Consider the following 26,865-nt stretch of genomic DNA (forward strand, 5'->3'; position numbering starts at 1 on the left):
CAGAGAAAGATTAAAAGCAAGATGAGAGCATATACGAAGAATAAAATAAATTGAATTAATCTCAAAACTATTTTTAAAATGTAGTTTTGGAATTTTAGAATAGTTCAGATTCATCATTCATGATGTATTAAAAGGCATTAACTACCAAAAAAATCAAACCAAATCCGATTCTTTTTCTTTTAATTATACTTGGTGTACCTGATTAAAAAACTAAAATATCATCCAAAAATCTGATAATCTATTTTATTCTAGAAAAAGACTTCCTCTGATCATTCATATTTCTTCTTTTTTTAAATTTAACTGGACCTCGAGTGAGAATATTATTTTAAAAACTTTATATTTTGATATATGTTATAATTTAAAATTAAAATCCTAAACTTTACTCTAAGAATGAGAACATTATATTTTAGAATGCAGTGATGACATAGGCATATTTATTTTAAGATATTTTCAGAGTTCTAAAGCACCAAATTAAAAATTCTTGAGTGGTTACATCCTTTTGTACCTATTAATGAACTTTATTTTTATTCTTACATCGGTTATTTTATTTTTCATAGGATACTTTCAAAAGATCATTGATTGACGATTAAAAGCGATGAAAATTGTTAGGCCCAAAAACAAAAAACGCCGGAAAATTGCAAAAAAAAAAAAAAAAAAAGTTTACACTCATCGCAGAAATGTTTTTTTTTTTTTTTTTTTGGAATCTCTTTATGCGTTAATTTGAAATATATTAGACGACTACCAATAACTTTTCAAATTCACCATATTATGAAAGCATTACTCATAAGTCACTTTAATGCTAAAAATGTTATTTTAAACATAGTTGGAACTTATTTCTCATGCCATTTTTTTAACATTAATTTTTTTCCTAAAATTTTTTGTAAGGTCTAATAAATAAAACTATTATAAAAACTAAAATGAAACTTCTGCGAATTTAGCTAAAATGTTTTAGTTAAACTCATATCTAGGAATCGAAATGATATGGTTTTAGTTGAGGAAGTCGTAAATTCATATTGATAATTTCTTAGTATTTTAAAACATCCATTATTGTATCATCAGAAACGAAGCATAAAAATAATAAACTTATTACTGATTGTATTTCTCTTAAATGTTTCCCTTTCCCTGTAAGTTCCGATTGGAATTTTTGTTTCCATATAACTGGTATGCGATAACGAAATGAAATCAAAAATTGTTTTTAGTCAAGGGAAAGTAACAAAACTTATTTCTGAACGGGAAAGAAACTTATTATCTCATCTAAAATATTACAAAGTTTTTCAAGAATGTGAATTATGACGCAATATCGGAAATTATAACGCAATGCAATATATTGAAAGCGTAAAAATATTTATTGAAAATTGTACTCCAAAAGAACACTTTAGTTTATCTTCATATAAACAATCGAAAAAAATGTCCCTGCCTTTTTATATATCAAACGAATTCTATAAATGCTTAAGTAAAAGAAGATTATAGCTTCAATACTAATTTTTAATTTAACGGAAAATGAAATTCAATATTTAATTGGAAATCTTTTTAAAAGGATGTATATTTTATAGAAGTGGTAATTTAGGAAATGTAAAATAAGTCACTAACTGTATAGTTTTATAATTTCTATGAGGAAATGGTTAATATCATAATGCGATGTTGTATAATACTCTTGTGGGTGACTTTAAGCAATAATAAGCAAACGTATTGATAATTGGCTTCGAAAAACACAATTAATTAAAAGATTAGGGAAGGCATCGAGTCTCAAATAGCTTAGCCAAGGGGTCACGATTATTTTTCTAATGCTTTTCCGAATTTTAATTTTGTTGTTTACAGACTACCTTAAAAAGTACAATACAATCGAATCTTCTCTAAAACATTTTTGAAAATTACTTATTATATAAATAAGCCCTGAGGAGAATACCTCGAATGCAAAAGAAATCGTTTTATAAGTTATCAAATTTCTTTGAATATGTTAGGCGAAGGGCGAACTGAGTGCAGTGCATAGTAGTACAGTCGAACCTTGTTTAATGAGTGCCTTGCATAACAAGTGATTTACATAACGAGCAAAACAAAATGTAAAAAGGTGACTCGCTTGACGAGCGCTGTTTCGCAGAGCCAGGAGCGAGGTGGCACCACAACACCATATGGTGAATTGGGGTGTATTAGTCTGTTTTAAGTGTTTCTTTGAAGGAAACCTTATATATACATGGAAGAAGTTTTGGCCGAGTGACATTGACGAACGCAAATCCAACAGGTTTGACGAATCGCAAAACTGTGGAGATTTAGTCAGGAGAAAACGAAATATTAGACGCAACAAACTGCCAGCAAAATAAAGGAGATGTTGAAGACCTGGGAAATTATTACATCATTATGTTGAGAAGCATCGCCTTAATAAGGCAATAGGTATGCGTGTTACAAATTCGTTAAATGATAATGCCATGTCTCATTTAAACTATTTTCTTTTTAGAAAAGCAAACATTATAAATTATAAATAACATCATAGCAAATTTTCTTGAATATTTTTTTTGAATGAAACTTCCTGCTTGATATGGTTTTTTATGAGAAAATTGTTTTGCTTTACAAGTGTTTCGCATTACGAATAAGATTCGGGAACAAATTATGTTCGTTCTGCGACAGTCTATGTACATCTATTTTATAAGCAACATCGAACCTACCATTGCGATCTTCGCGACTGATTATTTCCATTGCCTGAAATTTTTGAAAACGATACGCCTGTGGTTATCATGAAAATAACTATGAATCATCTTTTTAACTTAATGGAAGATTAAGAGTATTTATCAATTCAACTCCAAAGCAACTTATAGCTTGGGTTACTTCAAGGTCACTGATATTTCCACTCCCTGCAATATTTTCCCAATAAAAGGAAATCAAATTGTATTTTGACCTTGAAATATATACTTCAAAGCAACTTTATTGCAATTTAAAATTGCGTAAAAGCAACTTTAAGATGTTGAGGTCTCTAAATTTGTTACCAGATAAGGCAAAGAGGACGTGGGAAAATTGATTCGCCATCTTCCCACATTTAGATTAAAAGCTTTTCATTTGAATGAGAAAAGTTTAAATTTGAAAGTTAGAAGTGTTTAAAGGAATGAAGTGTCAGTCGTTATGATTGCTTTATTAGGTTAGGATTAAGTTTTAAAAAAGTAAAATTTGAAAAAAAAAATTATGTGATTTTTTTTTTGGAATTTTCTTTAAATATCTGTTATGCAGTAAGGAATAACTGGAAAAGAATTCAAAATAATAAAGTTTAGAACGAAACAGATTCAACGAATAAAATTAAATTATGCATTTTTAGTATGCGAATAATAATAAATTCAAAATAATAATTTTTAGTACGTAAATCTTCATAATAATTGGACCGGATTGCTAATGCTTTCTTTTTGCTCTTTTGAAAATGCTGGGACCTTAACAACGAATTATCAAATTGTCTAGCGGTTTCTCTGCCTTCAATTAAAAACCGATTTTAACCAGTTGCATCAATAATTTTTAAATTATTCTGTGTTAATATTTTTTTTTACATCTGTATATTTTTCCACTTCAATACAGCTTTTGAAAATATTTTGTTTAATAAATTAAAACCGATCAACGAAAATATTTACTTTCACTGAAATCTTAAATCAACACTCGATATAAGTATATTGTATAGAATTCCTTAAAGTGGAAAAAATAATTTTTTGCCTCCTTAATTAATTGGATTATTTTTAGAGTTTTTAGGAAAGGTAAAGTCACTATTTGATTACTAGCAGTTTAAGAAAAAATTAAAACTAATATTTCTCATAATTTTATTTGTATTGTTAAATTTATCCTGTATGAATTTTCTGTACCTAATTTTAATAATTTATAAAATTTCGTCAACATATTATATATGGGTTTTCTTCCGTCTGTCTCTTCAACTACTCTAAATGTATTTAATAAAAACTCGTGATAAATAACAGTGATGACTTGTAATAAATAAATACTAACTTAACATCCTAGGATACCAAATCATAGCATACGTTTCTACGAAATTATTGATATGAATATTAGAAGTTTTAATACTAAAGAAATATTAATTATTTTCAAACAAATTCAAAGAAAAAATGACATTTCTTTTTAAAAATATTTAATCTTGCTACATGATTAGGACCGTGATTTTTCTTTATAAGTAGGTTAATTATAGTTTCTCTTATCTCTTATCTGCGGATGTGCGTCTCACAAATGGAACTGCGCCTCGGTACTTTGCGGTGTCAAAATGTCCTATAAATACTTTCCTACATAAAGCGCAAGCAACTTTCTCTAGTCTATTAGATCTTCTTTGTTGACCTATATTTTCAGAAGATATATCATGTCTTTTGTATTATAAATCACTATTAGAGCATCATAAGAGTGAATCTAATCCCTCAAATATCTAAGATGATACTGGCCAAATATATGTCGCTAAGTAAATTTAATGTAAGACCCACACAAAAACTCATTGGATATATCGTTAACAAAAATCTTTTAAAAGAAGCCTTATTTTACATGATAATGTTTTCAGGATGGTATGGGTTCTATTAATAACATCATGCATAAATTGTTCAAAACCCAGGAAAATAGAATATATGACCTTCGAACTACTTCCATATGCGGCATGTAAAATCTTCTAGAAATTAAGTCTATGTAAAGAATGATTTTTCAGAATTCGAATTATATATTTTATTAATTAAAAATCTAGAGAAATTTTAGATTTGACCTAATTGCAAAGCTTATGAATCAATTGCGCTAAAATCATTTCTATGTCAGTTTGTAAATACGGTTCCCGCAATTCTTCGTATATGAAGAATTGCGGGAATTTCTTCTTTGACACTAGGCAGCACAAAGATTCACATATCAGTAGAGTGAAAAAATCAAAATCACGAATTTAAAATAGGAAATTTTAAATACGATAGAACTACTGTTAAAAACCTTTTTTATAAATTAAAATGTTTGTTGAACACCTATCTTTAATATTCAGTTTTTTCGCTTTATTTCACGCAAAAAGTATTAAAATATATTCATAAATTATTATAATCTTCTAAAACAATGACTGGTTGAAATTAAAGTATTATAAAAATCAGAAAGTTTGGCACTTATCAAAACTTTGGGAATCGGGAGACTTGCCCTAAAAGAGCGCACTGCTCATACTCATGATCATCGTTCTTGCTTGTTGGCGTCAGTGCGACTGCATTCCCCAGTTTATTTTTTCTATTATTAATGCGTATTTTGTTAATATTTTTATATGAACTTCTATATTTAATTGTTTAACGTCTTTCATTAAATTTTTATTTCATATTTTATAAGACGAACAATACTTTCGGATTCGATCAGAAAATTTACGCCAAGTGTTCGGAGAATCTAGACTTTTGATGTAATATGCTACCGATATGATATTTCTTACAGAATAGCGTTTCTTGCTCATTATTTCTATTTCTATTTCGGAAAGAGGTGGAACGCAGAAAAATGAACGGTTATTACGCCTCCTAATTCCGCGAATTATCCGAGTTCGCGCTATTTTTAAATGTAAACATCTCCTATTTTGATCTTTATTTTTACCCCTTTTTGACGAAATAAGTGCTTCTTGACGCATTTATAGAAGCTTTGAAAGTTCTGAGGATGAATAGTAACAGTTTCATATTAAATATATATGTATATGAATTTTAAAGAAAAAACAAGAACATTGCTCAAGATTCAAAGGTTGTTCATTCTTAATAAAAAAGACTTATAGAATATTCAAATGCTTATAGAATAAAGGTTGTTCTAGAATAATCCTATAATTAAATGCTTTTTGTAACAGACTAATAAATATAATTTATAACAAAATGTTCATACCACAAAAAATGTTTTAAAAATAAGAAGCTTTGGAAAAAGGAAAGTAACGTAAATTGTTTACGTGCATAAAACTGTCTAGTACAAAAAAAATCTTATCATTTTGTTAATCCGTAGAAAAGAAAATGTTCCATATTTCACTATGTAATGGCAAAGGCTTTCATAAGTGCATTTTCCATGTTCAAGTATGTGTAGATGAAGCAGTGTTTTGATTGACCGAAGGACAGAATCTCCAAAGGCGGGTAGTTGGAAATACTGACATTTAAACAAGTGTAATGTTTGAAAAAAATATTTGCAAGCCAAAGAAAAGGTATCAGAATGAGGTTTACATCTAATATTTAAAAACCAAAAAGTTTATATCTAATAAACTTTCGTTCTTTGCAATGAAAACCATTTTGATTCTTCTGGGTTCTTATTCTTGAAGTTCTGAGAAAAGTGAAGATACTTAATATATGTAAACTGTGAAAAGAAAATGCTGCTGTAAGTCGAGATTTTCGTTCAATTTTATAAATAAGAGTTACACTTAAAAATATATAGAAACAATACAACTACTGCAGCTGTGCAAAAATATGGCAATAAATGCCAGAGACGATTCTTATTTAGGAATCGATTGTGGTTAGAAAGGGAGGAATGGAAAAAGTTGAGAAATAAAAAGAGACATCATAGGAAAAAACTACTCCTGAACGAAATATTATCTACACTTTGATGACCCAATGGAAACAGACTTTCATTTTAATTCTAAATACGGTGAAAGAACAAGAGAGTATTCTATTTTTGGAACCAGAATCTATCTGTCTGGCTTATATCGTTTCTTCTCATGCTGTATTTTTTGTAATATTAAAATAAATATATTAAAATATTCGAAGAAACGTGGTTCATGTTCTAAGTTTCAAATTGTTGTTTGTGATAGAACAGGGTTCATTCAGTTCTGAAAAAAGGTATCATAGACAGCTTGAATGATCCATGCAAATACCTTTTCACTGTCTTCTTTTTTGCATAAAATAATCATTATGTCGTCCTTTGGAACATCCTTATAAAAACACTGTTTTCATAAATATATTATGATGAAATTTAAAATAAAAACAAATTCTAATTCTAAACTAATTATTGAGAAAGTTGTCTATAATAAATTTTAAATGCTTAGCAATAAAACACATGAACCAAATAACAAAATTTAATAAAATACGCAATATTAACAGACAAACAAATAAAAATGTTACAGGAAGGCAATCTTACTCATTTTAGGAAGAGGTTAAGCCTCAGCCGTCGTCCATACACTATGAGAGAAAGGATGAGTCTGTACTTTTGAGCAGTTTTAATTGGATAATTCCTGGACAATTTAGATATCAAAAACAATTTGATTATCAAACAACTTGATTTTCTTCATGTTTTAATTTCAGCCACTCATCACTTCATACCTTATTTTTATTTAGCGTATAGTTCGCGAGTTTGATTTTGCTGCGTCTCGGACAGATTAGATGAAATGGTAGAATAATAGTTATTTAGACATCCAAAAAATTTATTTGATTTCGCTGATATTTCATATTCCAAATAGAATCTGCAATAAGCAATTTTACTTTGCATAGGCATTTTAAAATCATGAATTCCATTTTTTTTTCATTTCACTTCGCTGGGCAGTATCGTTTCAGTGCAACAGTGAATTTGTTTGTATCTTTTGAAGATGAAGTGATACTCACCCGAAATAGATGAAGATAAAGATGGATATGAGCAGAAATACGAGCGATATGCTGAGCCCTATCATCTCGATGATTCTGGTTTCTTTCGCGATCTGGATCTTCCGCTGAAAGAAAAGATAAGTTATTTTAAACGTCAAGTTTTTAAATATTTTATAACACAACTTTTAAGGTTGGTGAAATGATGAATGATTTCTTTTGTATAAATTACAATTTTTACCTGAAGATGGAAATTGCTATTAAATATTCTGTATTATAATAATACTCGAAGATAAAATTAATCGTACAGTTTTCTAGTTTTGACCAACCGGATATCTTACAAACAATGTATGGAAAAATATTTGATAATCTCAATGCCGTTTGTCCCTTGAAAGAAGTTAATTACCATTAACATCATTCATTAAAAAAATTATTGAGTAAATCAAATCTTGAGCAATCATTTGTGCAATAATTAAGCTTTTATATTTTGTATAAAGTCTGTCATAAAATTGACAAAGCAAACGCAACATGAAATGAATTATTAGTCATCGTACTGTTGCGTTAATTTTTTTTTTTTTTTTGTACTCTACTCTGGCCAAAAAGGCAACTCCGCAATTTATTAGGTTACTGCCTCTTAAATGCCTTTTCTTCTTCGGAAATGAATCTTTGATTTCAAGAATTCCAACAACCCACTGAAAAGTCGCACGAAATGCATTTGCAGCAATTGCGTCATTTAATAAATTTTGAAAAATACTTAAAATCTACCTTTAGAAATCTTGGTTAATATATTATTGAAATTTATTTAAGAATACCGACTTTGCGATGGTCCATACATTATTCTATTAAAAGTTAAAACTTTCATCATATTTGTATGTTTTTTTTTTGTAGTTTTATCCTGCGCGATTTTCTTTTATCACTGAAAATGTACTTATTAGTCATTATTATTGCATTGGAATTAAATTAAAAACGAGGCAGTCTTAAACTGTCAAAAATACTCTGATGGAAATGGAAATTCAAATTCAAATTGATCATTCTAAAGAAAAAAAAAATCTCTTTTTTAAATTAAAACCTTGTCGACTTTTCAAAATACTATGTCTTATCATCTCCTATACTCCAATTACAAATTTACAATATTAGAAGAGGGAACTTAAAAAGTGAACCTTAAGCGTTTTTGTTGTTCTAAACATTTAAACTTTATTGAAGCAAGTTTTGCTTATGAAAAAATAGCAGAATTTTAAAGGGATAACAACTTTTTGCATCTTCAAAAATTGGTTTTCAGTTTTAACTTATTAGTATAGAAAAATCTCGCGCATTTATGAAATGTATAATACAAGTTCGAATAAACAGCAAATCTTAAACCAACTTTAAAATAATATTTAACAATCATTTTACATAATTATTTATATAACCCTCCTATTATATTATGAAATATCATGAATAATTCTATTCTATTTGCAGTCCCTATGAAAAAAAGAATTTTGCATTCATCTCAAAAAATATTGCGCTTGAGTGAAATTTCATATTATATTTGTAGGCATTATGTATTTGGTAAATCTATTTTTTTCTGGATAGTATATTTTGCAGAAATTATTCATAATGAAAAATATTATGCTCTTTTCTGTTTTCAAACTTCATGATATCATGTATTTATTTAAATTTTTATTTTAACATGTTAAAATGGAACTTATTTCTCTATAATTATTAATCCTTACTCACTTACTATGAATTATTACTCACTTATACTAATTTTGGGAAGATGTTATGCTGAGCTCTCTTTTTCTTGAACATACCGTTTATGGTTATGGTTGAACTTGAAGATAATCGCATCATAATACATTTTTAATTGCTATTAAAACAAATGCTTAAGGCGCAAGTATTTTATAGTTAAAAACTCCATATACTCATTTTAATCCAGATGTAATATTTACATGAAAAGGTACTCCATCTTCATACATTGCAAATTTCGTCAATTTTCGTTTAAGTCTCAGATTCCTTAAAGAGAAAATGTGAATATAATGAATGAATCGTGTTAAATTATTTCACGCCTAATAAATTGCAAAAAAGAAAAAAAATTATGCAAACGTGTGTATGTGCGCATGTTTAGATGTGGAGGAGAGATATTGGCTATCAAAAGAATAATAATAATTGCACGGATTGTCAAAAAATAATACAGACCATATTTTTAGTTATTTGTAAAGAGAGGCAAAGTGGCGTATTGATTTGTAAAAATACGCATTCAGAAAGATAATTTGAATTTTCTTCCAAGCGGTAATCTAAAGATCAATACTGTATACACAAAAGGAAGGTATTGCCATGGACTTAATTTGTACTTATTCATGAATAATTTGTTTAATACACCCTTTCAAGATATCTCTACGTTGGAATAAAATCATGTCTGAAATCACGCTTGTTTGCGCATGAACAAGAATGTAAAACAAAATAATGTAGCGGAGAAAATTTCGTATAGAATCTTTTAATCAAAATGATAGATTTCTTTGAAATTTTGGAGGAAATTCTTCAGAAAGAAGTATATTCCATGGGACGTAAACCGAAGAAAGCTAATTCGACGGAATTTGTTGCGTTGTTTTAACTCCAGACTTATAGATCTATGTCACTCTACAAAGAGGTTACATTTTTGATGCCAATTCATTATTTTAATATTTTCAAATCTTAGCTGTCAGTGTATCCATTCATTTCTTGACTGCCGATCATACTGTATAATTATATAACGCTAAATTAAAAAAAATAGATTTAAAAATTGTAAAAGTATAGAATTATGAGTAGATATCTAATGTACTGTATCTATGTACATCTATTGAATGCTGCCATAATTAATAATTTTAAAAATATGAAAGGTCTCTAGATTTCTGATAAAATGCAAACAGATCTATTAAATTTTCAATTGGTGATATAGGAATTAAAATATTAGATGAATAAAATTTTAAATTCCATTCGAGTGACGTCACCTATTTGTGAACTTACAAACTTCATTCCAAGATATTATAATAATTATTGCATTGAATTATAATTAAGAAACTAAAAAAATAATTAGAATAATAAAATCTAATTTTTAACGTAAAATTGCGTTTTTATCAATTGTTTTTATTGAATTGATTACAGATTTCTTGATTTGCATGTCAATCTATTAGATTTGATTTTAAACTAAGTATGTCCTAGGGATGAGCTACACATAGGTATATAGGATAAAATCTATAAGAAATCTTACTATTATTTTATAATTGTATCTCTCAGTCGAAAACGCAGCAAAAAAGACAGAGGGAGGACCCAGATATAACATAATTCTGTAACCAAATTATGTAAAGACATATGATTATAAAAATTCACAAATTATAGCAAGATAATAAAAATTCTTTTAGATATTCTAACAAAACAACCGAATCCAATACCATTTCTAGAAACAGCAGATATATAATTAATGATTAAAAATATTGTTAGGTATTTGTAATGTTACTTCCCTGCGCAGTTATACTCGTTACAAGGAAAGTGATTTTAGATAGCTCAAACGGGTGGCCTTGGCGACAAACTTGATGACAATTTGGCGGCTTAGTGACAGAATCGAATATTCAAAAAAACTGCAAGAGAGCTCCATTAAGACTCGAATGACTCCCATCTTTCTAAAAGTTTTCTTTGCCTTGTCACGGAAACTCAAAAAAACTTCGGAGTCAGAGCTGCATTTAGTCAATATTGAATCAACAGAGTAGCAGACAACCAACAGGTGCAAGTAATTCAGTGGTCTCGTTCCTGCAAGTTCTCTTAGACGCTGTTACGGTACACTGTTTGTGCGTTACGGTTATTTATAATCCATTTGTTACTTGTATTTGCTATTTATTGCTTGTGTACTATTCGGCTATATTGCGTTGTCTGTGTATTTGTGTTTTCACATAGAGTAAAACATCGTTATTTGCTACTGAGCCAATTGGACTGTTTCACTTTATACTCATTGCAGGGAGATTTAAATGTCTAATGATTGCCCGTAACAATTTATATTGTAATGCATTGGGATGGCTTATACCTATGGCAGAATAGGATCACATTTACAACCTATTGACATTTATTATTACTTCTGGATGTATATGTCGAAGACTCAGAAACGGGGTGAAATAATCTAAATACATTATAGTCAATTCTGTATCGAAATTTTATGATGTATGGTTATAAAAATTACAAAATATTAGCAACATAAATTCTTTTAGGTGTTCATTATCATTTCAAGCAAAAAAAAAGTGAAACACACATAGGAAATACGCATTATAAGATACAATTAGTTTAAGTAGCTAAGATAAGTATGAGTTTTTCTCCCTTTGTGTAGATGATTTTTGAACAACTTGTGGATAATTATATTACCTTATATTTCTACATGTTTGACAAATAAGTTTAGTACAAGGAAATATAAGGAAGGTCACACATATCTTCCCTCCTCCCTTTCTTGGCATTCAGGTTACCCTAAATAGTTGGCATTATGGCATTAACTGAACTAGCAACGAAGTTCTAATGTCAATCAGGGTCCCAGTCATTTTCGTAGGATGTATGTTCTGTCATCAACGTGGAAATAAATCGATCCTATAGCAATTCAATTATAATAGAAAAGGCGAAAGCCTGCTTACTTATTTGGTGATTTCTTTCTCAGGTACCCCTTGGACTTTCAGTCCCTTCTCCAAAAACAAACTTAGCTGATAGTTGAAAGAATGATATATTTTATCAACAAATCCTTAAAAAAACGAGAAAAGTATTTTTTCTTTATTAAATTTTATTTTAAAAAGTAATTTAGAGCATTTACTTGCAATCCAAAACTAAAGCCGGTTCTTGAAATTAGTAGGAAATTCCTTTGACACTTCCCATATAATATTTTTAATACAAAAATATTGTGTAACAAAACATATTAATCACTTATGAAAAATAATTGCCAAAATCAATATGTGGAGTAATTAACTTAAATAAATAATATATTTTTTTGCAGTCGTTCAAGCTTCTGAATGAAGTTTCTGAAATTTTTTGTTTCGTATAATGTCTAAAAGTTCGATTTGTCAAATAAAGTACAAAGTAATTCTTAAAGTAGTTTGTTTTAACTAAAAACATAAAAAGTCTAGGTTTCATATTTCCTGAAAGATTTTTTAGTCACTCTGGGAATTTAAAATGAACTTTTTTTCCGATGATAATGTAATTAAGACGTCACGGCATTGTCAACAACAGAAGGCTTCTTAAGGATTATAAGAAGTTTTTTGCTTGTCAAACAGGAGACACTTTATTTGAATTCAGGAGTGTTTAGCGTTCTTGATATGTGAGACAAAACAAACATCTTTTAGAATATCTGCATTTTCTTAAGAGTTACAGATGCACTACTTGTTTTGGAATGTAAGAGTTATTTAATTTGGAAGAAACTAAATGAAAAACTTCCAGTTTTCATTTTCGAGAGTTGAACGCATCTATCAAAGTGCAATAATTTAGGGTCAGTTAAATCGGAAATATGATTTTAGGTTTCTCCAGAAATCGGGAAGACTTTATTTGTGTTCTGGGATATCCTATTTTTTTTCCATCCAAAGGAGAAAAGGTCCTTGATATTGAACTTTTTCATACACTCTTATATAAGCGTAATACCATTTTAAATGCCAACATTGAATAAAAACATAAACCGTTCGACTCGAATTTATAAAAATGAAGTAGATATAAATTCGTAATAGGAAATGAAGCTAAAATAAAAAATGTAGGATATTTTTCTTTGACGTGAATCAAAAAATGAAAATAAATAAATGTAATAATAAAAACATACAGGTATCGCGAAAAAGTATTGTAATATACTATGTAAATACACATTCATAGTAATACGCAGAAAACTGCGCAGTTTCTTAATAAAGTCTCTTAACAATCTCTTAATTTAAGCTTTAACAGCTTTCACAAATTAAGAAAAATTCGTTTTGTTCTTCCTTATTTGCTTTGTACCTTTTCTTTGTTCATATAGTGTATTAGAATAGATTTCTGTTCTAATCTGAAAATAGCTATTGCAATAATATGCAGGTGAATGCGTTTGGAGGTTCTGAATTTATTTTTTTCCCATTTTTCAATAGATTAAATGTTATTCTTGATAATGTAATTAAATTGTACCTATAAATATCTTGCATGTATATAGAGTACTTATATAAAGCTATAATTTGATGTAAGATGGCGTTCTAAATATTATTCTTAAATTGTTCCATTTTTAAAATTCCAAAAGAAATCAAGTTACGTGGCCATAAATCTAACTAGTTAAGAAAACTTCACCCTGTCCAGAAAATTGTATAATACAAGAGTTAATAAAGGAATTTTTTATATAATTTGTTGTAAATTTAATGCTTTTATATAAAGTATAGTTGAAGTAGAGTGTCTAGTTATGATTAACTTTACACTCTTTGTCTCCAATATTGTTTTATTACTCCAATTTTAAAAAATGGATTATGAGTATCAGATTTTTCTCCTGATTGTTCGCATTACTGCTAGTGCTTTTAGCAGTGGGATTTACATAAGAATAATTATTTCAAATTGTTTTCAATTGTTTGTTCAAGCTTTATTCTTTGTTTTTAAAGAATAAAGCTTTATAATAATGATAATTTCAAGCATTTACACTAAGTCTCCTTAGTCTTAAGACGATTTGGAGCTACATTTCATGAAATCTATTCACTTTTGGCTTCACTGAAATATCAAGAACTCGAATACTTATCTTATTCATAAAATCTTTTATCATGATAACACACGGAATAATCGAGATTTCTACTAAAAATTATATCTCCTGAGTTTCTCTTACAATATGTAAAATCGAGAATATGTTCACACATATTGTCTTCTTGTAAACTGTATACAATGTATACTTTTGTTCTAAGAATCATATTTTATCGATTTGTGCATATTTTTAAATAATTATGTGCATATATCTGATAAATCTTTTCTACCGCCATGTTGTTCAACGATTTGTTCCGCTTATTAGCTATAGTTTGCTACCTTGTATTTTTGGATTTGATGAATACTTGCTCATAGAAGATATCAACAGAGCCATTAGGATTCCATGTCCCATATGAAATTACTTTGTCCTCTCAGTTCTCAATATAAAATTTTCTTTCGTTTATTAATCATATCATCTTGTCACCTTGTTTGATGACTAGAATTATTGATAAGAAGTCAAAATATAAGTAAAGAAGTATTGATAAGAAGTCAAAATATAAGTAAAGAAGTATTGATAAGAAGTCAAAATATAGATAAAGAATTATTGATAAGACGTCAAAATATAGATAAAGAATTATTGATAAGAAGTCAAAATATGTGTAACTCCACCATATTTTATCTTTAATTTTATTTTAATTAATTTTATCTTATGAGAAGATAAGTTTTCTGCGTATTTCTTAAAAATTCTTTTTAAATAATTTCTGGAAATACTTTAAGATAAATTCTTAATATTTAATTTATGGCATGTAAGCATAAATTTCTTTCTAAAAAATGATAAATTTTAAATGCGTATTAAAATAAAATTAATAAATTATTGTTATCAGGTTTTTCAACAGCTTTTTTCTTTTGATAAATATAGTTCTCTATATTTTATTCACTAAGTAGGATCAATATTTATCCCATCATCGCCGCACATTTTTTTATAATTTGTTTTAGACGTCTATGATCGCAGTTATCTATCTGCAAATATTAGGTGACTCCTTCAGGAAACCACAGATTTTTCTTATACATTTCCTAGAGTAAGTCTTAATTGATGTCGTGGGATCATTTACACAGAGATTGATTGTTCTATTGAAAGTCCATGTGCAGTGAATAATGTGACCTACTTCTGAAAATTACCTACTTGAGTATTTTTATGGAAATATTTCTCATAACTTGAGAAAAAATTAGTTGCAAAACTTCGTTCGAAAAAAAATAGAAAATATTATAGAAATTCGACAGCTTGGAGTGTTTTAGAATCTGAAGTTTTATTTAGAGTTACAGAGCAAAAAATATTGAAATAGAATTATAGAATTCTGGAAACTCGATAACATTATTTAGAAACATTATGCAAATTGATTCAAAGCGGAAGAAAAAGGTGAAAGAACAGAATAAGATTTACAAACAAATAATGCTTATACTAATTTATTTTAATTTTGAAAAAGATTAAAAATTCCTAACCGTTAAAGAAATGCAAGTTTGATAATCATGATTTCCGACATTCAACTTCGAGTTTTCGAAAACTTGTTAACCGTAATGAAATTCTATGAAAGTGTTGCATTTGAAATTTTTTGTATATTTTGATAATCGTATAACCTGCCCCCATAAAAATAATTCACACTAACATAATAACTTTATTGAATTTAACAATTTTATACCATTATTATTATACATATTTATATTATTTTTCAATTTGCTTTTTTATTTTCTCTCTACGTAAAAAGATACAAAAGGAGAGTATTATGAAAATTAAAAAAAAAATGATCTCCATATTTGATAAAACTCCTAATTTTTTTTATCTGAGTTTAAAAAAGAACCCCTCAGATCTATCAGTATTTATATGCGCACGATAGCTGAAATCAGAAATAGATGTATTACTGAAATTTGTTCAGTGGTCTTAACAGAAAATTTATTACCCTTAATCGCTTTTGTGCAAATTATTTTAACTAAATTAATGACTTTTTATCTTTCCATACGTATGTATAAATTTGGTGATTCAGAAGCGAAACCTTTTATATAGACAAAATTTAATATGCCATCTTGCCAAAATTATTTCAGATCATTAAAAAATTTGGGTCAAGTTCATCTAAACAGTTATGATTATCTATATGTATGAATTTGTATTCAGTGGCTAAACTCCAGTACCAAATACGTAGATTTTATCACATTTGGAGTAAATTCAACAGCATGGAAAGTTATTTTTTCCATATCCGATCTTTTTCATTTTGTCATTTTAATAAACAAAATATTGCGATATTTAGAAAGGTTATTTTATCCTATTCCTTTATATTAAAGTATATGAGAAAATCAAAAGGTAAACATTTTTTACTGCTTATGTGAAACTGAGTATTCTTTAGTTTAATTTCAAATTATTTTAATTTTTAGACATTTTGTTTTAATATTGTGCATTAAATATCCTTATATTTCTATAATATCATCATTATACTGAAAGAAAATATCTTTGATTTTTCCGTTATTGGATAGAAAAGTCAATTTACTAAGCATATATATACGTGGGAGTGTTTTTGTAATGTCGTTTCTTGATCTAAATCCTAATTAATTTATTAATTTTGATCCTAAATTAGCTCGCATTTCTTTACTCTAATATTTTCTCCTATTTTCTTATCCGAAACTTACCTTTTAATTTAATTATTTCTAACATGCGTTCTCAATAATGGCTGAGTTTGGACTTCTCGCAAGCTGACAGAAGGGATACAAATCACTTAACATCTACTCATTCCTTTTAATGATACCGAAAATTCCTTTTCCTAAATCGACACGTGTCAAAGAAATTTCTATGAGAAGCTCTTGGTAGAAGCACTAAGAGAAAAGTCGCACTCTTCCCTTTTGTGTTGAAGTACAGTCAGACACGTCGTCTTATCATTTCTCCCCCGTGTATATACTTTGTTTTTCCATGAGAAATAAATGAAGTTAATTCCAACGGTGTCTAATTTTTCGGCCATCTATCTATAGAATTATGTAACACGCACATACTTTCACACACACGCACGCAAACATAGAGGTACCAAGAACACACAATATAAACTTCCAGATATTATATATTTTTTAATAGTACATAATTTTAAATTTTTTGCCAATACACTAACTTATATTTTCTTCTTTTATTTTGTAACTTATTTTTGTTAAAATTGCATTTGTTTCAAATAAATGTTTACATAAATATCTTTAAAATGAAATAAAAGTGCCGTTATAGCTAGTAAATATAAAGCTGTCTACGCAATATAAAAACGTCTCGTAACGAACTTATGCAAAATTGCATAAATAAAAGTTTATATAATATATTAGAAAATTTATGCATTATAATTAAAAATTGAAGAAGGTTATGAAATATATGGTCGTTTTAATGGTTTTACAAAATGTTTAAAACATGTACTAAAAAATTTCTAATTAAAAGAAGAGTTAAAAAAAAATTTTGCCGAATGTTATTTTATTTTGTCCAGAGTGATTGCAATTATTCTGTTTATAATTCAGAGAAGAGTTTGAAACTAATGAAGTGTTCTCCCCAAAGCTTTTTCCCATACTATTATAAAGGTGTTTTCCCAGAGAACGCCTTGCATAGCATTGGAGTTCCGCAGTTACGAAATATTAATCTTTGGCTTGAATTAAACATTTTTACGCAACCTATCATGGGATTCTTGATGTTTTTTAACAATTAATCCCTGGAATTTGGTTAATAGTATCTGAAAATTAAATTTCTGTTTTCGACGCGTTTCCACAAACCGATTAAAACAAAAAAATTTCATAGTTTTACAATTATAGAAAAAAAGTCCCATACAAAATTTCATATAGTTCAAATTTGCGTTTTTCAGTTATATGTCGCGTTTATATGTCTGAGAATTTAGGCCGATAGACAGTCAACACCTTGTTGAATTTTGCTTAAAATATCACAGGTATCTACATTATAGATGTAGAACATATGTACCGAAATTTATATATCTAGTTCTCTTCATTTTATAGTTATCGAATATTATATTGAAAGAGTTGGAGAGATAGGCTTCCTTGAGCGAATTTTGCTCAAAATTTGACAAAAATCGACACATTTCGTGTTAAAAGCTTACCCAAATTTCATCCGTCTATTTCAAAGCGTTTTAAGTAATCTTTATCATAGACGAACATTTTCACAAATGCGTTTTTTGAATCGAGGGATATCTAAAGGTGGCGATTTGTCAAAATCTCGAGTTTGAATTTTTTGACGATTACAATTATTTCTTCATATTTCGTATGCGAGAAAATAAAAACGTGAAATAGTGGACGCTATTATGTAGAGCAGAAAAGGGCAATTTTTTTTCCTAATAAATATGTATTAAAAAATGTCAGTTTGAATGGGTCAGATAATCCATATAACTGTAACATGACAGGAAATGAAGATGGTTTTGTTCTGAGCTTGCATAGAACGAAGTCGCCAGCCCTAAAAATACTGGAAAATTTTAATCTCAATTATGAAATACTAAAAGTTCTTATTGTTAATTTATATTTTTTATTCATAGAATCATTGAACTCCCATTTTTTAAAAAGATAACTCTAGACATTCACATTTCGATAATTTTGTATAAATTTTCAAAATTTATTATATTTCGATTATGTTTTAAATACCAAAAACACCTTTTTCATAACAATAAAAAAAGTAGTAATAATTGCCCTCACTTGCTGTTGAATATGATTAAAATCTTCCAACCGCAACAAATAAAGTTATTACATGATATCTCATTCACAAAGAAATTATTTGTGTTGAAGAAATTATTTGTGAAGCAAATTATTTTTCATCATTCTTGTCTAATGCTTGGATTGCAATTTTCCACATATGTTCATCAAATATTCCTTACAGTTTAAACATTCTGAAAATCCAAAGGACATCCTGCTTTTTTCTGATGTATTTTTTCCGCTTTTGTTGATAATTATTGTTTAAATTTTCCATTGTGCTCAGGCAGAAGAAAGTATTGGAACACAAACCGCCCCGTGTTTTTCATCTATTATCCTTTTATCAATTTCTTTGTAGGTGCTTTCTTTTGAATGAATGAGATGCTTTTAAAATATTTAATGAACCGGCATTAAGTAAAGATATGGTGACGCTTAAATATTTATGGTTCCTTTGTATTGTTACTCAGTTTTTCTAAAATAAAGCAGTCCATGATGCAATTAACAATAGAACACTTCTTTTTATTTAAAAAAAAACTTGGTATGTGTTTTGCTTTCATATGATTGAATTACATCGGATATCGTAAATGTGTTCTCAATTTTATTTCATGCACATAATAGGATTCTTTATTTGCAAATGTCAGGCTGAATTTTAGTATCAATATTTCCCTCGCTTAAATTCGGAAAGTTCTTTATTATAAAAGAATATCTTCCCTATGAATAGTATGTTTTCACACTTTTTGCCTTCATTTCCTATCTAATTCTGTTGAATTAGCAAATGAATTGTTAAGTGAATATTCAACATATTTGGGAAATTAAAAAATATTAATAAGTAAACGTACAGATTTAATAAAAATTTCTTGTTGAAATTTGCTTATCATAATAGAATATTAACTCAAATTATTCCATATATCATCAAGATTATTTCATACATATATTGTTTCAAGCTTTTTTAACTTGATTTTTTTTTGGATTCTTAAGTAAGAAAGTATCAGTTTGTTTCATGTAGGAGAAGTAAGTCAATATTTAAGAAAATTAGAAATTTTCATAAAAAAATAATTTTATATAAAATATCATATGGGTAAAATAAATATAAATGTACGAAATGTTAAGCGTATATGGAAGCATTAATTAATTGGAACTATAAAGTATGCGAAATAAAGAAATGTAATTAAAAAATTAAACTTTTCCCATATCGATTCATTTTTTTCTAGTTTAAAAAAATTCATCTGTCACGAGGGTTCCTGTATTTAAAATTCCTTTTTCGCTTTTATTTTTTCTGCTTCTGGTATTAAATTCAAGTACTATAAATTACATAGCGGCAATTATATGGACATTCAACCTCCTTTTATAACATGAAATTTATGTATATGCACACAAATATTTTATCTCATTTTCAAACATTCGTTTTGTAGCTTTATAATATAAAGTCAAAATGTGTCGGGACGTTTAAATTATTTTCTCATGCAATATTACTAATTTTTTAATATAAAAATGCTAAGCTGTCTTTATTTTTGTATTGAAAATTATTTATGGTCAATAACTACTTAAGAATATTTTCTGTTAACAAAATCCCGATTGTATTGTAGTAGTTTTGAAGATTAATAATAATAAATGATATTACGAAAAATTCATGATTTTTCATTTAATTTCGTAGTATAAATTTACCTCCTTGTTTCATTAAACAATTGATATTTCAAGCCACAAAATATTATTTATGATTATTTTTTATTCCATAAAATATTCAGTTTAAACACAGAAACAACGAGTAAACATGTCTGATTTACTTGAAAGCAACACTAGATCGATGCTCAGCCATTACGTGTAATATCCAGAACGAATGCACCATTAATCATCGTCACTTTATCTTGTCAATTAGCTGCGCTTTTAGAGAACTATTAGGGAATTCCAGAAAAGGAAACTGCGTCCGTAACAGTATCACAGTCTGTTACGGACGCAAGATAGCAGAAATTTCAGAATTCTATTTGGTGAATTATAATAAATCGTAAAACCGGATCTTTTCTCTTGTATATTATGGGCTAGCATATTATTTTAAACTTTATAAAAATAAATAAACTTATTATACCGAAATTTTGAATGAACGGATGCTTATAAATTTGCATGCTTCTATTTTTAGCATTTAGAGGATACTTTCCATAAAGTGGAAGAAATTATATTGATTATAAAATAAGAAAGAATCGTTTTAATTTTTTATTGACCAATATACAGCTTCATTCAAAATCAATTTTTTCATTATGAAATTTTTCATTATATTTTGATTGTGCATCTAATAATTTAAAATATGAGACGGCTGTAATATAGACAGTTTGTTTTGAAAGTGGTTAAATCATTTTATAAAAGGGGATATGACATACATTGTGATTAATTAAGTGTAAACTTTTATTTTATTTTAACTAGTTATTATCTTATAACTTTTTAAAAAAAGCAATGTTTTCCTCAATTTAAAATTGGGTAGTAAAAAATTATTTATCAATCAATAATTAAATCTAGAAAGAAGAGGAAAAAAGGGGCTTGCACCTTGTTCAATATTTCACCAATAAACAATCTGATCTGGAGAATTGCTGCTGCTTACAGCTCATTTGGTTATCATTGTATGCATGCGTTCTCCTATGAGTACTCGTTCGCTTTTATTCAGGAGTGTGCATTAATAACTGTGACAATTGAATGGCGTCCAATAATTGATGTGTTTAAATATGACCAGCTCCTTCCTTCTCTCTATATACAATGGAACCTCGTTTAAAGAGCATAATTCATTCCATAATCTTATTCGTTTTGTCCATAAAAATCCCTGTGAGATAGTACAGTGGGTTGAATTCCCCCCAAAAATATACTCAAACAAACTTATTATAATGCATGGGTTCAAGAAGATTGTCTAAACACATTTGTGTATGGCTACGCTACAAAACTTGAGGAAAATAATTGGCTCTTAATTGAATTTGTATTATACATAGATACTGCCTTATTAGAGCGATGCTTCTCAGCATACGATGCAGAAATTTTCCATGCTTTTAGGAGTTCCCTTATTCACATGAAGGTCGTTACTTGATTATTCCTTCTTCACCTGACAAAATCTTCTTCGCAGCCTTTTGCTCTGACACAAAATGCAACTCCATAATTTCTTCAATAAATCTGGCTATTGTTCTGCCATCGGTACATCGACGTCGTGGCTATTCACCTCTAGCCCAAAAAACTAGACCAGCTACAAAATATCTTCGTTAAAGTTCCACAGGCACTTGCTCCATCTCTTGGAGTCGTCCGACAATTCTACTTCTTCCATGTAGATGTAAAATCTACTTTCAAATAAGTGCTGAACACTGACTAATATGTGTAATGTGATGTCCTAGTGTTTCCTTGGCCCTTGTCCTGAGAAACAACGCTCGGTAAGCAAAGCACTTTTTCAAATTTTGTTTTGCTCGTTATGATATATTTCCGTTATGTGACGTTTGACTGTATAAAATAACTTCTTAAACAGAGAATGGTTCACTCTCCAAGCAACAAAGGCATATCTCGATAAAGGCAGGAACTCATCTCTGAGAATAGGACGTCGATGCTTGAAGGGATTGAAAAATTTCAACAAAATATTTTGGTCAGATAATTAATACTAAATTTCCTCCAATGTTTCTGTTGCGACTTACGTTCATGGTTAACAACCGAAAGATTTTCTTTTCATAGAACTTCTTTTTTATCAGTCTTGGTTACAGTAAGAAATATTTATCTCAATAAAAATCTGGAAATCAAATTAGAAACATTAAAATGCAAAATTCCGATAAACACTGAAGTGTGATATTTAGAATATATTTAAATTTTTATAATTCTCGAATTTTCTGTCTTATCACAATTTATGTGGTTTGATTTCCGAAAAACGTATAGCTTTTAGATCTCACATTTGTACGTTTTGGTTTCGAATTACATATATTTAATAAAAATTATGTTATACTTTTAAGTACATTAATAGAAAAAACTTTTCTAAAAATTATTTTTATAATCTTTTTTAGTTGATGCATTTCATGATACTCATTTAGAGCTGTCATGAAACCTTGCAATTATGTTTTTTCGTAAATTCATTAGTAGTCATAAGTACAAAATCAAAACTTAATTTTGTATAACTAGAATTTGCATCAAGGAATTTTCAAAATCTTGCCTAATTTATTATTTAAAACTCCAATTAAATTTTTTTTAAAAATCGATCTAAGATGTTCGTTTTCACACTCTGACGTTTGCTTGTGCTAAATTAATCTCGTTTTTTTTTCAAAAATATATACATAAAAGATTTTGACATAAATGAAGGAAAATCACGAATAGTTTTCTTTATCAAAACTGAAATGCTGTATATAAACTTTTATTTTACAATTCATCTAAATATGTTAAAATAATGTCGATAGAAAGCGAAGATTTGCAGAATGAACGCACTCTCCATCGGAGTGTCCGAAGAATATTCTCTAGAAACTTCCTTAGAGAATTAAAATGTTGAGATTCGAGCAAAGCTCGAAAACTCCGAGTGAGATTCTAATTTCTAATAAACAATTCCCTTTTTTGACTACAAAGCACATTATTTCCTTTGATTTATTCAAAAGGAGAATAAAATATACTCTCCTTCATTCAGATAGGTGTGAAACAACTCTGATTGCTATGATTCATTTATTTTGATGTCCCTTTAAAATTTAATTTTTCTATTATTTTGATTAAAAGCTGTTTCCCCAAACCCAAGGTTTTATTTGAAAAATATAAAAAATTAACTTTAAAATTTGAACCTAAATATTTCATTTTGAAAATTTGAAGAATTTCGCAAGAAAGATATCAGTAAATTTGAAATTTTAATAAAAGAGATCTTTTAATGTTCCTGCTTGCAGATCATACATATTTTTGTGAAATCTCAAGCATCCTTACATGATTTTCTCCTCTGATACTTATATTGTTTATTGATAAAGAAAGACTAGAAAAAAGAGCTCATACTATGGATATATCTTTTCATTCAATATTTCAATGACTTGTAAAGAGAGCAGCACATGCAATTTCTTCTTTAAAAATCCTATTTTAAAAACATTCAATTGCTGAAATCAAATGGCCAAAGTAATTTAAGAAAACAATTAACTCAGATATGATTAAATTTCTTTTCAACAATTTCCCTTAAATTGGCATTCTATCTATTAAAACAAATTTTAATGCATCAAACCAATAAAATACGAAATATATTTTTGTGTCCTAAGGTCTAATATAAAATTTAACCTGGTAAGAGTACATTCCATGGTATAATCTATCGATCCAAAATTTGGTGGTAATGAATAAATTATTTAACATTTTTACTTCTTTAAAATTGCCCCCGCCCAGCTAAAGTGTCCTAGGTGAATTGAATGATTATTGGATTCAATCGCTGTAGCAGGAGTTAGGGAGCTAAGGTTGTAGTTTTAATGATCTCAAACCAAGCTCTTTTGTATGAGAGTGAAGGCAACTAGAACCGACCGCATTCTTTATCCACTAGGTAAACAAGAGTTTGCTTCTATTGCAAACTCGCATTCAAGTATTCACGATTCTTTTTCCCCAAGTAGGGATCGATTATCATATTAAGAACTTGTTATAATTATGAAAAGATAATAGTAAAGTTAAATCTATAAGTCTGTGATAATTATGGTAATGGAATTTGTTTTATTAATTTATCAAATGTCAAACAATTTCAGTAAAAATCTTTTCTCTTGAAATTTTATATATGATATGTATTTTTAATTGAGAAATGTATATGAATATAATTGCAATTTAGAACTTGTTGAAGTACACTTTGAATGTAAAAATTTTTACATTGAAGTTATTGATATAATATTTAAAATGTTTCTCCTATCATTACTATGCATTTTCAAACAAATTGTATATTAACCTTTTAAAACCGAAACGCTTCTCATACTGTAAATGAGAAGCTTCTGTTAGACTGAAACTGCCCGTGTTGTTATTATTGTAAAGCCAAAAGCCTCACATATTAAATATATATATATATATATATATATATATATATATATATATATATATATATATATATATATATATATATATATATATATATATATATATATATATATATATATATATATATATATATATATTTTATTTTTTGCAAAGACTGATTTAATCTTGCTATAGTCTTGACTCTAAGACCGAAGAATCGTAGGCTCGGGATCAGTTTTTATCTCTCAATGATTTTGTATAAATTCTTATTAAAAAGGACTAACAATTATAATGCATTTATTCTTTAATTATCACTAATTAATTTTTTGGTATACTTGTGAACTAGAAAATATAAAACTGAAAAATAAGAAAAAATATAATTTTTTAATATTTTGGACAAGCAACTTAACGTTTTCTACGACATTCATTTTTTTTATCATCACAGATTAAAAACGAAATTTACGCAGCTTGAAATATGCCCTCTCTGAACATCTTAGTAAAATATTGAAATCTGCAATCATGTTTTTATCGTATTATTAGATTACATTTTTAATTATTTTCCAATGAAAATTAATTATTACTTATTTGCAACGCAAGAAATAATATTTTTATTAATAAGAAATATAAAATAAATAAATTTTAACAAGAAGACATAAAGATAATGTAACGATTCCTTCAAATTAGAAGCAAAAATTCATTAAAGATATTTATAATTCATTTCGCTTCACTTCGGTAAATAAACCTCATAATTTTGTTTCCTTTTAAAAAAAGAAAGGATTTAAGAAAATATTCAACCTCATAAATAATGAGCAAAAAATTATTTTCCAGCTAACCTTTCGATTGGTATAAAAAATGAAGTGCTTCAAAAATTGACTAATACTTTGTAAACAGAAATATAAATTAATGTATCAAAATAATGAGATAAATAAAATTTTTGTAATTCTTTGTAAACAAACACACGATTGAAGCAAAAAAGAAGAAGAAATTATTGTAATTAAAGCGCAGAAAAGTAGTTAAAAGGGATCACATGCTGTTACTTCATAGGTATTATCTCAAAAAATGTATCTATTACAGTACATGCGATTGAACCGGTGATTATTCGTTAAGTTTAGCGGTGATTATGAACAATCACCGGTAATTATACATAATCGCTGGATTAATCACATTTACCATAGCATATGTATATATCTTATCATTAAACGTTATGAGTCCTTAGCTTCGTCAGTAACAGCCAATGAAATTGCAATAAAAAATTAGCTGTATTAATAGAAACTAATCTGAGATTTCCTAAAAACAATTTAACTTCAGTTATGTGACAATTGTTCTCATGGAAACTTTTTCATCTAATAAAATGATAAGAAATGGTTTTTGTTTGTGTGTGTGAAACAAAGTTAAAAAAATGATTTTTTCCCCCCCAAATTTAAATAAAATTAGCTTCTATATTTTTTCGAGAATTTTCAGAAAATAATTTCTTTTCACATTTCGTGCAGGAGAAAAAATTGGCTAGATTGTCTACCAATATTTTTATACATGTCGTTTAATCTTGGTTAGAATGTAACTAAATGTTCAATGTTTAGTGGAATTCTCACAAGGATCCTTGGGATACGCATAATTTGACTATCAACATGGCCAGATTCCAAAGGTTCTCTGTTTTCTGTTTTTTAGTATCTGATGCATTTTTTTCGGTTTTTTATTGCGGTTCTTATCATAAATGACTACTCCGGCCCGAAAATCTGAATAACTGGACCGTGGTTACAATTTGATGGGAACTCAGGTTCAGTCCTAAAGGTGCCTACAATCATTCCGGAAGCTTCTCATCTCCATATTTGAGGTGCTCCTGAGAGAGATTTCTTTATTCAATATAAAGACATTGAATGTGATTCTCACCTGAACATCCGATTCGGAACTCGTGTACAGTTTATCCAGAAGAAGCTTTATCTCTTTCGTGAAGCAATCGGAATAATTGCTCCAGCCATTCACGTTCTCTTTCTCAGGGTGCCCCGCCCACTGGCCGCCGACTTCACACTGACGACTTGCAAATTCTGTAAAAGAAGCATAACAC

At 28.1% G+C, this 26,865-nt stretch overlaps 1 protein-coding gene across 1 annotated transcript in view; it reads right to left on the reverse strand.

The window, feature by feature from the left end:
- The window catches only part of LOC129966465 (PDF receptor-like), a 139,911-nt gene that overhangs the window by 90,110 nt on the left and 22,936 nt on the right, over nucleotides 1-26,865 (reverse strand). Inside the window, exons 3-4 of the mRNA XM_056080889.1 lie at nucleotides 26,691-26,845; nucleotides 7,527-7,630 (exon numbers count right to left, since the gene is read on the reverse strand). Of these exons, the coding sequence (XP_055936864.1) occupies nucleotides 7,527-7,630; nucleotides 26,691-26,845 (259 nt within the window). The remainder of the gene's footprint in view (nucleotides 1-7,526; nucleotides 7,631-26,690; nucleotides 26,846-26,865) is intronic.

The sequence above is a fragment of the Argiope bruennichi genome, chromosome 4 (genome assembly GCF_947563725.1).
Source record: "Argiope bruennichi chromosome 4, qqArgBrue1.1, whole genome shotgun sequence".
NCBI classification, from domain to species: domain Eukaryota; kingdom Metazoa; phylum Arthropoda; class Arachnida; order Araneae; family Araneidae; genus Argiope; species Argiope bruennichi.